Raw genomic sequence first — 15,659 nt, forward strand, 5'->3', positions numbered from 1 at the left:
TACTACTACTGTAAGTGACAGGTACACAGGAAGTAAGAAAAAAAAAAGTTGTAATATATGTGTATGTATGCCTACCTATGTTTTTTTTTTATTTTACGGATTTTTACTATAGTGTTCCTTAAAACTGACAATAAAAATATAAGACTCAGTTCTATCTTACTTATGTATTATTTACTATTAGTACCACACATATACCTTTTAGGTTTGCTTTAAAGCTCATTGCATGCCTAAAAAGTTCTTAAAGTGGAGCTGTCAGTCATACTATCTCAGAAAAAAACAGCAACAAATATATAAGTAGATAAATGCTTGCTCTACTTACAGAACATGTGCATTGCTCTGTCCACATTTTAATTTTAGTGATTTTGTTATATTACAAAAAGAGAAAATCCTTCTTAGGATTTACCATTTTGACTGTGTCTGTCATGAAGCCAATCTTGACATCATTTCCTACTTTACTCTGTCTGTGTACCATTGCCCGCCTCCCTCCCAGTCTTTAGACACTCCCACCCAGCTCTGCAGTAGAAAGCGCATTGTCTCAGCATGAGAATTATTGTCCAATCAGAGAGGAACAGAGGTGTGGGAGGGGAAGAGGCTTCAGCCAATTAGGCTGCATTAGTAATGTCTGAGGGGAAAGTAAAGAAGAAAAAATAAAACTCAGCATGCCCTGCAACTTCCTTTGTGCAGCAGAGCTACCAAATAAGAGCCAGGGAAACTGGGTAATAATGTTTTAAGGAGAAGAAATGTAAGAGTGATTTGTAACTTTTGGATTGCCCGGTTAGCATCCTGATTACTTGTTTACCAGCTAAAAATAAAGAATTGATTTTTGATTTTATGTCTGACAGTTACACTTTAAAGGGAACCTGAAGTGAGAAAAATACCAACAATGTCATCTTCATTCCCTTATAAACAATACCTGTTGCCTGGCCATATGCTGAGCTTTTGGCTTTAGTTGATTTTGGTTTGCACACCTACACCAGCATGCAGCCAGTGCAATCAGACTAGAGTCAAAGCATCTGATCTGCATGCTCATACTGAGTCAGTGACCAGTGATAGAGGCAGAGTATCAGCACAGAAGTTACTGGCATCAACGTTTTTTAGAGACTGAACATGGCTCTTCCTCTGTTACTGTAAGTCAGTGGCCCAGAATGAGGGCCAGTGACTTCTAGTAATAGAAGTATAATATAGATCAGGCCTGGGCAAATGATGGCCCACAGAAAAGATTCAGCCCATGGGTGTTATGAAGGCGGCCCATTGATAGAGGTCCGCACTCCGCTCCTCTCCCTCTCCTCTCTCTCTCCTCTCTTTAACCGTTCGTTAAAAATGCGTTCAGTGTACATCAAGTAGTAACTCACCCAATCGCTTGTTCCAATGGTGATGTCCATGGCAATGATGGCATCATGTAACCTGCCGTCACTAGTACCAGTGTGTCACACGACGACGCCGTCGCCATGGAGATCGCAGCTGGAACAAACACTTGGGTGAATTACATCCAATCATTCTTGGTCGCAGAAGTCCAGGGGGACGGATTCAAGAGGAATGCAACCCAATTAAGAAAAGTTTTCCACCCACTTGATATGACCATCAGATAGATCCCTGTCAGATCAAATCTGAAAGGGATCTAGCTGAACTGTGCCACACACTAGTAACAGATATTTCATTGATTTAGGTATGAAATCTATTAAAATCGAACCACAGCATCAATTTTTTACAGATTTGATCAGAGTGGCCAGAGTAATTGAATCGGCCAGATAACGACAAGAAAAATCGATAAGCATCTGGTCACCTTTATATTTTAGATTTTTGATTAAACAGCTCATATATTATGCAAACCAGTTGAAGTTTGCCTCCGGGGTAAAACTTTGCTAATCCCCACCACTGATTCAGCAGTTTCTCTGCTACTTGCCAGCTGTGAGTTTGGACAAAAGGGTCCATCTCTTCCTCAGCACAAAGCCCTCACTAGCACCAGATAATAATGAAACAGCCATCTGTCACTGGTGAGGAGTGAGGCTAGTACAGAAGATGAATACTGTGAAGCCACAGCAGGCAACAGCCAAGAAAGGGCAGCGTCAGTGCCCACCAGCTTTCAGATGCAAAGCACGAGAATGGTTAAAACAACCTTGAACTTGAGCATGAGCTGCTAAACTGAAAAGCAAAAAAGCAACTATAGGGGTTGATTCACTATAAGAAATAGCGTGCCTTATCAGAGTTGACATGCCTTATTAGAGTTAGCATGCATTATCAGAGTTAGCGTGCCTTATCAGAGTAGCATAGTGAGCGCTACAAACTTATGCTTTGCTAATTGGCAATGACAAGAGCTCCACTCTTCCTGCCCTGAGCCCCTGCGGATCCAATCACTTTAAAGGACATTATCCCTGCACTATGATTGGCCCAATAGGCTGCCTTGTAAAGGATCTCATGTACATTTGTGACCAGGGCCCTGCTTTATCGAAAGCCTTTCCTCTCCATAGCAACAGAACATTTGTACTGAACTCAACCCTGAACTGTCCCCGGAGGGATCGAGCTCCAATTTCAGCATGCAACAGCAACTGTGCTTTCAAGAACTAAACAACTTTATTCATAGACACTACATAGAAGAAGCTAGACTTCTTGAATTGTGCTTAGATAGTTATACAATCATAATTCAAGGCCAAGGCCAAGAACACCAATATATAATCTTTGTCAGAAAAGGGTAAATATGCACGTCAGGTATACCGTAAATTGTAGCTTTATACCAGGACACAAAAATACAGACCATAAAATCATTTTGTTTCTGCATAAATTGGCGTTTGCAGTACAGCTTATATCGCTATATCATTCCAATCGCTGAATAAATCAGGAACGATCCTGCAGATGAAAGCAGAATGTCTTCCTGCCAAGTGAAACAATATCCAAAAACAACAATGGCTTTTCTTATTATGATCTTTATTTGTATATAGCAAAATGTGAATATGGTTCAGAAAAAATAGGCGAATAAGCCTTAAAGTGGAAAATTAAAGTGAACCAAAATCCAAAGGATGAATTGTCCTTATATGATTTGGTGGCACCACTAATTGTTATCTAGCTTGTTGTCAGTTATTTTCCTTAACCAAATCTAAAAACCTCTAGTTGACCTTATGATCAGTTCACTCAGTGTCGCCCACTCTCTGCTTCTCTAAAAGTACGTACACACCTGATATTTCTGACCGACTTGTTGTTCAAACCGGTCATTTAAATGACAGTTTGGCATGTGTACAAATGATCATTAGACTGATAGCAGAAGTTTTGACTGATCCGCTTGGCGTATCCATGAACTAACCGTCGTTCAAACGTCAGCTAGGTACATACGAGTGTACAAAGGACTTGTTTGAAAGTCTATTGGCCCATACTCAGGGGCAACTTTTCTTCACTGTCGCTAGCACACGGGAGCGTGTGCGCGACAGTTCGGCGACAGCCCGTCGCCACGTCCCTCCGCGTACACACGCAGAAGAGGGATCAGCGGTGCGACGGACGCTGTCGCCGATGTTCCTCCTCCCCCCCCACCGGAAGCTCTGTGTTCTCTATAGAGGTTGCTGTCGCTAGTCTGCATACACACGCGGACTAGACAGTTGTGGCGAAGTTGCGGCGGCAACTGTCGGCAGGCGATTGACTGCGCCAATCTCCTGGCAACAGCAGCGACGAGCGACGGTTCGGGGTGCGCGCCCGTGTTGCGCCTCATACTCACGGGCGACCTGTCGCCGCAACACGCGCGCGCCGCGTGTTGCGACGACAATTGTAGCCCGTGAGTATGGGCCATATTAGTTTGACACTGAAAGACATTCAAACAACAAGTCGTTTGATCAGTCATTTAATCTAGTCCATTGTTCTATCCAGTCCATTACCAAGTTGGTTAAATGGCATGTAAATTAGCATATCAAACGACTTGTTGGTCAGTGTTGCCATTTGAACTACAAGTCGTTCGAACGACAGAAATATCAGATGTGTACGCACCTTAATGTTCATTTAACAAACTCTGCTGTACTTGATATTGTCTTTATCTGTATATATCCCAGAGTTACATGGTTTTCCACAAATTTTCCCCATGGAGAATTTCTGTCGAATATCATGTGAAGTCAAAATGTAAGCATGTGTGGTTTCTGAGTGAAGAGGAGTCTATTTTATATTCCAGGAAAAAAGACAACTCCTTCTATAGACAATAGTATATACATAGTATAAAATATGCATTATTATTATTATTGATTATATAGCACCAGCAGCTTCTGTGGTGCTGTATAACAATATAATATAAACAATACAGGTAACCGTACAAGACAACAGTTTATTACAGCTTATACAGTGATCAAATCAATTACCGATCGTTGAAATCCAGTCTTATCAGCTGAACGACCGACCGTACACACGGTCAATTTGACGTCCAAACGACCGGTCGTTTGCAAAAATCCGACGTGTGTATGTACCTTAAGAGTTCGGCATCTGTAGAGGGAGGGTGGGTGTGAAAGTTGTGAAAGTTAGGATAGGTCATAGTAAAATATCTGTAAATATTACAGATATACAGATATTCTAATATTGGCTATTTTCCTTTTCAACGGGTGCCAATATTATATGTACACCAAGGACACCAACACCCAGGTAGACTAGCAAAATAGATTGGCTTAAATTACGGTAGCTTTAGGCTGCTCATAGTGCTGTGAGCAAAGAAGTGGACTTCCTCTCCATTTGACTGTTGGAGCTATAAGGCTAAGCGTCATCAAACTGGCTGGGGGAATCTAGAAGAATGCTACATTTGCTTGGAAAGTCTTATTTTAATAGTTTGGATAAGAGGCCTCTGCTTTATAAACCTTTTGTGGTTTATGAAATCCCACTACTATATTATTATTATTATTAATTAGTATTTATATAGCGCCGACATCTTACGCAGCGCTGTACAGTATATATATATTGTCTTGTCACTAACTGTCCCTGAAAGGAGCTCACAGTCTAATCCCTACTATTATCATATGTCTATGTATGAATTATGTAGTGTAAGTACTGTAGTTGAGGGCCAATTTTAGGGGTGAGACAATTAACTTATCTGTATGTTTTGGGGATGTGGGAGGAAACCGGAGTACACGGAGGAAACCCACTCAGACGTGGGGAGAACATACAAACTCCTTGTAGATGGTGCCCTGGCTGGGATTCGAACCGGGTACCCAGCGCTGCAAGGCAAGAGCGCTAACTACTACGCCACCGTGCTATATGTAAACTACAACACTTAATATATGCTTTGATGAAAAATTATCATCACTGATCTTTTTGTTTGGAATGCCTATGCACATGCTTATTTGTGGAATTATTTAACCAGCCAATCATTTGGCAGCAGGGCATTGCTTAAAATTGTGCAGATACAAATCAGGTGTACATGGCACTTTGCCGTTAATTACTGTTCCCCCTCCAAGTCTTAGCAACTTGGAGGGAGAAGTAATTTAGGGCTTGGCAAAAGATGTCCGAGTTACCTGTGTGCAGGCCGCGAGTTAGAAGAGAAAAAATTGACATTGCTCATGTTGGATTCTCCAATAGGTGCTGAAAAATTAATTGTACTTTTATTTCCTTATTCAAAATATTTTTTTGTGGTTGCTGCTTTTTTGTTTGGACTCCTAATCATTCCAGGCTGACACTGCACTGTGTAAGTATGGTCACACCCCCATAATCATCATTCCTGATCATAGTTAGTTGCATTAGCCAGGTAGGCTGCAGTCTAGATGGAAGCCAGGGGTCCAGTCCTGGGAACAGACTCACCAAACGCACGCCAAAAAATAAGTGTGGTCATGCAGCAGAATGTGGGCGTGGTCATGGGTAGGGCAGTATACGTCTCCCCCCCCCCTTCCCTCACCTTGGGGTCCCCCTTCATCGCTCTCCCCTCTGGAATTTTTAAGTGGCGGCGGCTGACAGCGGGCGGAGACTTCAGAATCCTTTTATTTCGCCAAGCACGACTGGGTCATGCCCGGAATTGGTTTTAGCAACAAACAGGCTCAAAACTGGCAATATATTGAATTTCAGTGACACAAGGACAGTAGAAGATATGTTGCTGCAGCAAGCAAAAGAGACAACGAGAAAAGGACAGTGCAGTGGTAGCAATACAATAACAGTGCAAAAGAAACAGATAAGTAACAATGAAGGACAAAAGGACAGACTTTTAAATAAAATTAAAAATAATACTCTCAGTAACATGGGCTCAGCAACTAGAAAGGTGCATCCTTGGGGGGGGGGGGGGGGGGGGCTTAGTTGGAGTTTAAGAGTCTCACTGCTGTAGGGAAGAAAGTGTCTCTGTGTCTCGTTGTTTTGGTGTGGATAGCACGAAACCTTCAGCCCGATGGTAGCCATGTAAAGAAACGATGACCTGGATGTGATGGATCATTGGCAATCTTCTTTGCTCTGGACCCCAACCTGGAGTTGTGAATGAGCTCCAGTGGGGGGAGGGGCTTCCCAATTATTTTCTCCGCTGTTCTGATGACCCTCTGTAGTTTGTATCTGTCACTTCCAGAGGCACCAGAATACCAGACGAGGATGGAGGAGCAGAGGACCGACTCGATAGTGGCAGAGTAGAAAGACTTCAGAAGTTCTTGGGCCATGCCGAACTTCTTTAATTGACGCAGGAAGAACAGCCTCTGCTGGGCCTTCTTTTGGGTTAAGATAGTGTTCGCCTTCCAGTTCAGGTTGTCTGAGATTGTTGTGCCCAGGAGGCGAACACTGGATACTCTTTCAACTTCGGATGCATCTATGTAGATTGGACCGGGGCTGGTGCTCTGCCTTCTGAAGTCAATGAGCATCTCAACAGTTTTGGTAGTGTTGAGAACCAGCTTGTTCTCCCGGCACCAGTGGCAGATCCTGTCCACCTCCTGCCGGTAAGCCTGCTCATCGTTCTTGTTAATGAGGCCAACAATGGTGGTATCGTCAGCGAATTTGATTACCTTAACGGAGTTGGTCATGGATATACAGTTGTTAGTATAGAGCGAGAACAGGAAAGGTGACAGGACACAACCTTGAGGTGCTCCGTTGTTGGTAGTTCTTGGCTTGGACGAGATGTTGCCCAGCTTCACAATTTGGGACCGGCCTGTTAGGAAGTCCATGATCCAGCAGCGAAGGGTGGGGTGGACATCAAGGTCCACAAGATTGTTATGCAGTATCCCGGGGCTGATGGTATTGAAGGCCGAGCTGAAGTCCAGGAGGAGCATTCTAGCATATGAGTCCGGTCTGTCCAGATGGTCTGTGATGTACTCCAGGCAGATGTTGATCGCGTCGTCAGTGGATCTATTCGCTCTGTACGCAAATTGAAACAGGTCCAGTTGGTGTAGTGTGGATAGGATCACCTTCTCAAAGATCTTCATGACAACGGATGTGAGGGCCACTGGTCTGAAATTATTAATGTCCGTGACACCTTGCTTTTTGGGAACAGGGATGATGGTGGACTTTTTAAAGCATGTAGGGACCTTGCCTTCATTTAGGGACTTGGAGTATATGGGAGTAAGGATGGGGGCCAGCTGCCGTGAGCAGGTTTTCAGGCAGGCTGGGGACACACCATCAGGGCCTGAGGCTTTCCTGGCATTCAGCGTGGACAGGTGGCGCAAGACCACCGCCTCGCTTACTGCTGGGGTGGGAGAGCTCGGGCTTGCAGAGAGGCGGGAAGAGTGTGTAGGATGCCCCTGCAGTTCTGTTGAGTCCTCGAACCGGCAATAGAAGTTACTGAGTTCCTCGGCTAGCTCAATGCTTGGTGTGGTATGTTGGGGGGGAGGCTTGTAGTTTGTGGCCAACTTGAGCCCTTCCCAGACGGCCCTTGGGTCGTTTGAGCTGAGGTTCTGTCTCAACCTCTCCGCATACTCCCGTTTTGCGGCTCTCAGTTCCTTGCTGATGGAGTTCCTGGCTGTCCTGAAGTCCTCTAGGGAGCCAGACTTGTGAGCAGCTTCTTTGCGCTTCCGCAGCTGTCGTAGCCGGTTAGAAAACCAAGGTTTGTTATTTGGATAGATTTTGAAGGACTTAGAGGGAATGCAGGATTCCTCGCAGAATCTTATGTAGGAAGTGACAGTGTCTGCCCACTCGTCCAGGTTTGGCGATTCCAGGACCTTCCAATCCGTGTTGTCAAAGCAGGCCTGGAGTTTGTTCTTCACCTCGTTTGACCACACTTTTGTGGACTTTAGCACCGGCTTTGCCGATTCCAGTCGTTTCCTGTAGGTGGGGACCAGGTGAATGAGGCAATGGTCAGAGGAACCCAATGCAGCCCAGGGGATAGCCTTGTAGGCCTCTCTCAGAACCGTGTAGCAGTGGTCAAGAGTGCTGGTATTCCTGGTGGGGCAGGCTACATGCTGGTGGAACCGTGGCAGCTCCCGGCGAAGGTTAGCCTTGTTAAAGTCGCCCATAACAATGAACAAGGAGTCTGGAAGAGTCGTCTCCCAGTGAGTGATGATGTCGCTAAGGTCATGTTCGGCGAGTTTGACGTCAGCGTCAGGCGGAATGTAGACGCCTACGAGGACATAGGAGGAGAACTCTCTGGGTGAGTAGGTCGGCTTACAGTTGACAAGTAGGAGTTCAAGTTCGGGGGTACACTTCCTGGCAAGTAGTGACGTGTTCTGGCACCATGAGGAGTTTATGTAGAAGCAGACCCCACCGCCTTTCTTTTTCCCTGAGAGCGTGTTATCGCGGTCTGCCCGGATGAGGTTGAAGCCCGGGAGAACAAGAGCATTGTCAGGAATGTCCTCATGAAGCCATGTCTCTGTGAAGCAGAGAACAGGGGTATTGCTGCCAATCTCCCGCTTGTCGCCCAGGAGGCGAAGCTCATCTAGCTTATTGGGGAGGGAGCGAACATTTGCCAGGAGTGCTGAAGGGATGGCTGAACGCAGGCCCTTTTTCTTCAGTCTTACAAGGGCACCTGCACGGCAGCCCTGTCGGCGCTGGACCGCTCGGGGTTCTGGGGTGGAGCTGGTAATCCGCTGGATGTGCCTCCAGACAGGCTCGCATAGGAGCCCGTGCCCCAACTGAGGGGCCCCACAATGCTCCCACTGTATGAGCTGTGCCCTTGTAAAAGCAGTGCGTGGGGTGTGGGATGGCATGGGGGCTACCGTCACTGTGGTTGCAGACATGATTGGGGGCTTGTGGACAAGGCAGACTGGTTTAGAGCGTGTCGTAGTAGTGAACTAAAAGAGCAAGCCTTCCTGTGTAGAATACATACATGTGCAGGGGAGCTGGCAGGAAGAGCGAAGCAGCAGAGCAGAGTGCAGGGAACAACACCATGGTGGGGGTTATGTGCATGTAGACATACCTGCTGAAGCCAGAGACAGAGGTGATGTTACTCTGGGCATCTGGCTGGACAATGATGATCAGCTTTAGCACATGTGGTGAGGGGGCCGGTGGACAGTTGGGGCCTGCTGAGGAGCAGGGCAGGGGGCACCATTTAGTTCCTGCTGTAGTCCACAGGGCAGGGGGCACCTTTTAGCTCCTGCTGAAGTCCGCACCAGGAGCGGTGGAGGCAGGCGTCTGGCGGGAGCAGCTGAGAGCACTCTGAGGAGTCCGAAGGCAGCAGGTAACGTGTGGAGCCTGCGGCTGGCTGGCTATGGAGCAGGAGCGGAGGCTTCAGTAGGAGCTGTGATGTCCGACGACTTGCGGGTGCAGCTGGAAGCCTGCCGAGACCAGGACCACCCGGGAGGTGGCTATAGGAGGCGGGTATCCGTCGGAGGCTGTCGGAGGAGTCCCCTGGAGTCACGTGCTGTCCGGCGACATGCGGGTGCAGGCTGCAGCTGGGAGCCTGCCGAAGACCAGGACCACCCGGGAGGTAGCTAGAGGAGGAGGCGGGCTTCCGTCGGAGGTTGTAGTGTGTCCGGCTGGCGGAGTCCGGGGAGCTGGCTCTGGTGTCTGGCTGGTGGAGTCCGGGGAGCTGGCTCTGGCGTCTGGCTGGTGGAGTCCGGGGAGCTGGCTCTGTGTCTGGCTGGTGGAGTCCGGGGAGCTGGCTCTGGATAGGAGAGTTGCGCCCAGGTCCTCCTCTGTAAGTGATGCCGGAGCGACCCTATGGATGGCAAGCAGGCAGGGATCTTCACGGTCTCACCACGTGGGTGGCCTACCGCCTCAGCGTGCAGGCTGCTGAGGTGCTGGAGATCCTGCTGCCGGCTGCCTCAAAAACTAACTAACACTTAACCTGTTCTTCCAGCCGCGGGAGGTAGATCCTGTGTGCCGCTAGTTTGGTGAGTACACCAGACTAACGGTGCGCATCGCAGAGCTCCCTCCCGCGGCTGGAAGAACAGCGGTAAGTCCCCGCCCGCTGTCAGCCGCCAACACTTAAAAATTTCGGAGGGGAGAGCGAGGAAGGGGGGCCCCAAGGTAATAGAAGGGGGGGAGGTGTCCCCCCTTTCCCACCGCTGTGCCCATCACTGCTCCTTCACTGCGCTGCCTCCCCTCTCCTCCACATGCTAGGGTGGACGTTGTCCACCCTCTGAAAAAAGTGGGTGGACGTCGTCCACCCGCGTTCATGCAGGACTCAACCCCTGATGGAAGCAGTTGCCTGGTAGGAAAGTGAAAATAAAAAAAAATACATTTCTAGGTTGCTCAGTGTTTATGTATGTACATGGGCTGATCCGGGCCCCTGTGAGCCCCTGCAGGGGTGATAGTTGCACCCTTGATGGGAAGAGTTCCAGGTTTTATTAGCAAGTTAATGTAGCTGGCTGTCCCTGCTGGATAACATTTCAAATTATTGTTATTGCTCATTTCTTGTTATTGCTCATTACCTAGCTATCAAAATATGTCACTGGGTTTCATTCACAAAGCGGTGCAAAGTGTTTGCACGCTGGTGAAAAGCCCTTTATCACGTGATAAAAAGAAACTTGCGCGAAATTGCAATCGCGCAGCCCATTAAACCCTATGGGCGATGCGCGCGCAATTGCGCGATTGCGCATGCAAAACTTTGCGTGCGGGACTTTGCGCGCGATCAGCAGCACAAAGTGGTGATAACTCAGCTAGTGCAAAGGTTATCACCGCTTTGTGAATCAGGCCCACTGTGTTTAAAGGACACCTGAGGTGAAAATAAACTAATGAAATCAACAATTGTATCTATCCTCCTTTTCCTAAAAATGACTTTTCAAGATATCTCAGTTTTGCACACTTGTGCCCTGCTCACAGACCTCTCCTGGTAAGCTACCCTCACTCACTGGTGTTACCGCGGTGTTTCTTTATTCACGCTGGTTCTCATCATTCACAGTATACTACAGCGTTTTCGCCTTTTCACACTTTGTCCTATTCTCGGGCTCTCCCATTGGTGCATTGCACTAGTCTTCTCTCACCACCTATTTTTCAATATTTCTTTCAGCACTTGTCTACACTTTCAACGCCTGTGCATTTTTTGCACTTCATCGCAGCCCCCAGTGGGCGTCATTCACTTCATCACTTCTCCGTGCTACCCAGGGCCTGGAGGACTGTGTATATTTATTTGCATGTTCATATTTATTGACTTGATGATTGTTTTAATCATGCTTATTATTGGGCTGTACACATTTTGTGCTTTTGTTTTTATGTTTTTAATCTTGATATGGATATAATAAAGGCTTTGCTACATTGTTAATACTGTTGTGGTGTGGTTTATTGGGGGCCAGTCCTTTGCTCTTGTCCAGTGATTTATTATGTGTTTCAGTGGCCCTTTTCTGCACATGACTGGCTTTATACAATTATCCTAATAAGCCTTGTTTACATATGACGGTGCTTGTCCTTTGCTTTGTGGTGCTTATTTTATATATACAGGATCTTCTCAAAAAATTAGCATATTGAGATAAAGTTCATTATTTTCTGTAATGTACTGATAAACATTAGACTTTCATATATTTTAGATTCAAATACACACAACTGAAGTAGTCCAAGCCTTTTATTGTTTTAATATTGATGATTTTGGCATACAGCTCATGAAAACCCAAATTTCCTATCTCAAATAATTAGCATATTTCATCCGACCAATAAAAGAAAAGTGTTTTTAAAACAAAAAAAAAAGTAAACCTTCAAATAATTATGTTCAGTTATGCACTCAATACTTGGTCGGGAATCCTTTTGCAGAAATGACTGCTTCAATGCGGCGTGGCATGGAGGCAATCAGCCTGTGGCACTGATCAGGTGTTATGGAGGCCCAGGATGCTTCGATAGCGGCCTTAAGCTCATCCAGAGTGTTGGGTCTTGCGTCTCCCAACTCTCTCTTCACAATATCCCACAGATTCTCTATGGGGTTCAGGTCAGGAGAATTGGCAGGCCAATTGAGCACAGTAATACCATGGTCAGTAAACCATTTACCAGTGGTTTTGGCACTGTGAGCAGGTGCCAGGTCATGCTGAAAAATGAAATCTTCATCTCCATAAAGCTTTTCAGCAGATGGAAGCATGAACCCACTTTTGAACCAGACACAGCGGCAGAAGCGCCTGACCTGGGCTACAGAGAAGCAGCACTGGACTGTTGCTCAGTGGTCCAAAGTACTTTTTTTCAGGAGAAAGCAACTTTTACATGTCATTCGGAAATCAAGGATCCAGAGTATGGAGGAAGACTGGGGAGAGGGAAATGCCAAAATGCCTGAAGTCCAGTGTCAAGTACCCACAGTCAGTGATGGTCCGGGGTGCCATGTCAGCTGCTGGTGTTGGTCCACTGTGTTTTATCAAGGGCAGGGTCAATGCAGCTAGCTATCAGGAGATTTTGGAGCACTTCATGCTTCCATCTGCTGAAAAGCTTTGTGGAGATGAAGATTTCTTTTTTCAGCACGACCTGGCACCTGCTCACAGTGCCAAAACCACTGGTAAATGGTTTACTGACCATGGTATTACTGTGCTCAATTGGCCTGCCAACTCTCCTGACCTGAACCCCATAGAGAATCTGTGGGATAGTGTGAAGAGAAAGTTGAGAGACGCAAGACCCAACACTCTGGATGAGCTTAAGGCCGCTATCGAAGCATCCTGGGTCTCCATAACACCTGAGAAGTGCCACAGGCTGATTGCCTCCATGCCACGCCGCATTGAAGCAGTCATTTCTGCAAAAGGATTCCCGACCAAATATTGAGTGCATAACTGAACATAATTATTTGAAGGTTGACTTTTTTGTTTTAAAAACACTTTTCTTTTATTGGTTGGATGAAATATGCTAATTTTTTGAGATTGGAAATTTGGGTTTTCATGAGCTGTATGCCAAAATCATCAATATTAAAACAATAAAAGGCTTTAACTACTTCATTTGTGTGTATTTGAATCTAAAATATATGAAAGTCTAATGTTTATCAGTACATTACAGAAAAATAATGAACTTCATCACAATATGCTAATTTTTTGAGAAGATCCTGTATATACTTTTTTAAATTTTTACAGTTTTGTTGGTTTTGCTCAATGACACATTTATTGAAGTATTCCAGAGCTAAAATATTTGAACTGTTGACCCTTGTTAGCTTTTTCCTGCTCTCTGAAGCCATTTTCTGCTAGGAAAGTGTTCTATAGTTGTAATTTGAAGTTCACACTGTAGTCTGACCCAGTCCTGACTCAGGCAGGAGCTGCCACTTACATACCTGATGTTTAACTCCTGCAGGCAGATGAAAAAAAGAAACACAGCATAGGGATTTGTGTGCTAGGCACTGTACATACACGTCTATCTCATAGTGTCACATGACACCTCGGGTATCCTTTAAACAAAATGTGATCATTGCGCTAAACAATGAGGTATCCACGCTGAAGTTTGCATGATTATCTCTAATCCAGCATTAGGAAAATACAAACAAACAGATACATATTGAGCTGAGGATTGCACATGCTTACATTATTGACACTGTGATTTATATTTCATTACAGATGGATCACGACCCAAGAAATCCAGCTTACATTGCTACTCAAGGACCTCTCCCTGCAACTGTGGCTGATTTCTGGCAGGTAAAGAGTTTTGCTTTTTTTATGAACTAAAATCTGTTTTCACGAAAGTACCATATAAAGAAGAAAGCATGTCCAGCCACCAGTACTTTATTTTTAAGTGGAAAACTTTATTTTGGCTTGTTTAAAATCCACTAACACCTGAGGAGGCAGCGAATGTGAGTGGGCCATTGAGTTTTCCCATTTACTGCCCATTTATAAGGGGAAGTGTCTGATACTGATTAGCCAGTACCAGCATAGTAGCATGGCTCAGGGTTCTACTTTGATTGTCTACTAGGGTTTACATAGCTATACAGCCCAACTTACAGACAGCTGTTTAAGCCTTCATTAGTGCAGGGATAGATTATATATGGCACTATGGGAAGGATTTATGAGAACATTGTTACATCGTACCCATTTAGACAAGACTAAACATGTAACATTTACATTGCGCTTTTCTCCTGGCAGACTTAAAGCGCTTCAGAGTTGCCTCCAAGGGCAATCAGGAGCATTATGGAGCCTTGCCCAAAGACTCTTTTCTGTTTTATGTACTGGCTTGAGTCAGGATTTGAATCCTGGTCAAAAGCTTTAACCCTACGTCAAAGACAGCACGCTATCCACCTGCTTACAGTAAATGATCCAGCTGCTCACTTGAAGTGATCCGAGATCGCCCCCGAATTCCTCCAGCTGTGATGCTTTTTGAATCCCCCTTCCCCCCACTAGTAATTCACAGTGAATTGGTCCTAGTGGAAACAAGTCTTAAGAGCATACTCCTTTTTAGAAAAAGTGCCTGAGAGGGTTAAGTTTCTCATGCAACCTTATGAGCCAAGATATAGTTCTTTTATCTTTGAGAGCATGAGATACTTGTTTTCTAATGCCTGGTACCCACAATGACATTTTCCATCATATTGATGGTCGAATCAATTTTTTCCGGAGGTCCTTTCTGATTTCTGATCGTTTATATATAGAGGTGATCATAAAATCGATCGGAAAAACCTCAGTGAATCAAATCAAACCTGTTGGAAATAATCAATCCATCCATCAATCTATATGGAAAATTGCATTGTGTGTACCAGGCATTAAACAAGCATAGCAAGTAGCTCTTATGTGCATGCTACACGGATTGTATGTAAGCAGCACACTGCAATTTCGTTTCTGCACAGATTTCTGATTAGCCATGATAATATAAGGTATTATAATGTAAAATGGCTATTTCCCAACTGTGACCTGGGGAAAATGGGGATTTTTACACAGATGTCATTACTTTAGGACAGAGGTAGGTAGGATAACTATATGGGCAAGAGACAGGTTGGACACAAGTTTTTCATTAGTGAAAACAAAAAAAACAACCAGTGCTTGGACACTCACTAAAAGGCTTACAAACCCACAAACAACTTGAATCATGGCCGTTGTAGCCAGTCTACAAGTAGTCACTGCTAGCAGTTAGAATCCAGCAGTACAAATCCAGCCAGGTGGACAGCATTACCACTGGTGGGGAGGCTGTAAACACATTAAAAACAAATAACGCACCACCATGGCGGGATATCACATTTATTGAAAACCAGACACATAGAAGAAAAACCTACCCTGTGTAGGAAGGAGTATGGCATGTAGTTGATGCGAGTTGCCAGAGTGAGCGCTGTGGCCAGCCAAGTTATGCAACTCAAGTTGTGTAGCGCCAGTGGCCAGGCGCTCTGGCAACTGGCCTAAACTACATGCCATACTCCTCCCTACACAGGGTAGGTTTTTCTTCCATGTGTCTGGTTTTCAATAAATGGTGATACGCTGCCCTGGTGGCACATTATTTGTTTT

General features: G+C 45.5%; 1 protein-coding gene across 5 annotated transcripts in view; it reads left to right on the forward strand.

Annotated features, from left to right (window-relative positions):
• PTPRN2 (protein tyrosine phosphatase receptor type N2) overlaps positions 1–15,659 on the forward strand; it is a 1,331,885-nt gene that overhangs the window by 1,253,518 nt on the left and 62,708 nt on the right. For all 5 annotated transcript variants that reach the window (XM_068235852.1, XM_068235856.1, XM_068235855.1 and 2 more), the window contains one exon: positions 13,794–13,871. In XM_068235852.1, coding sequence (XP_068091953.1) covers positions 13,794–13,871 — 78 coding nt within the window. The remainder of the gene's footprint in view (positions 1–13,793; positions 13,872–15,659) is intronic.

The sequence above is a fragment of the Hyperolius riggenbachi genome, chromosome 5, assembly GCF_040937935.1.
Source record: "Hyperolius riggenbachi isolate aHypRig1 chromosome 5, aHypRig1.pri, whole genome shotgun sequence".
Taxonomy (NCBI): Eukaryota; Metazoa; Chordata; class Amphibia; order Anura; family Hyperoliidae; genus Hyperolius; species Hyperolius riggenbachi.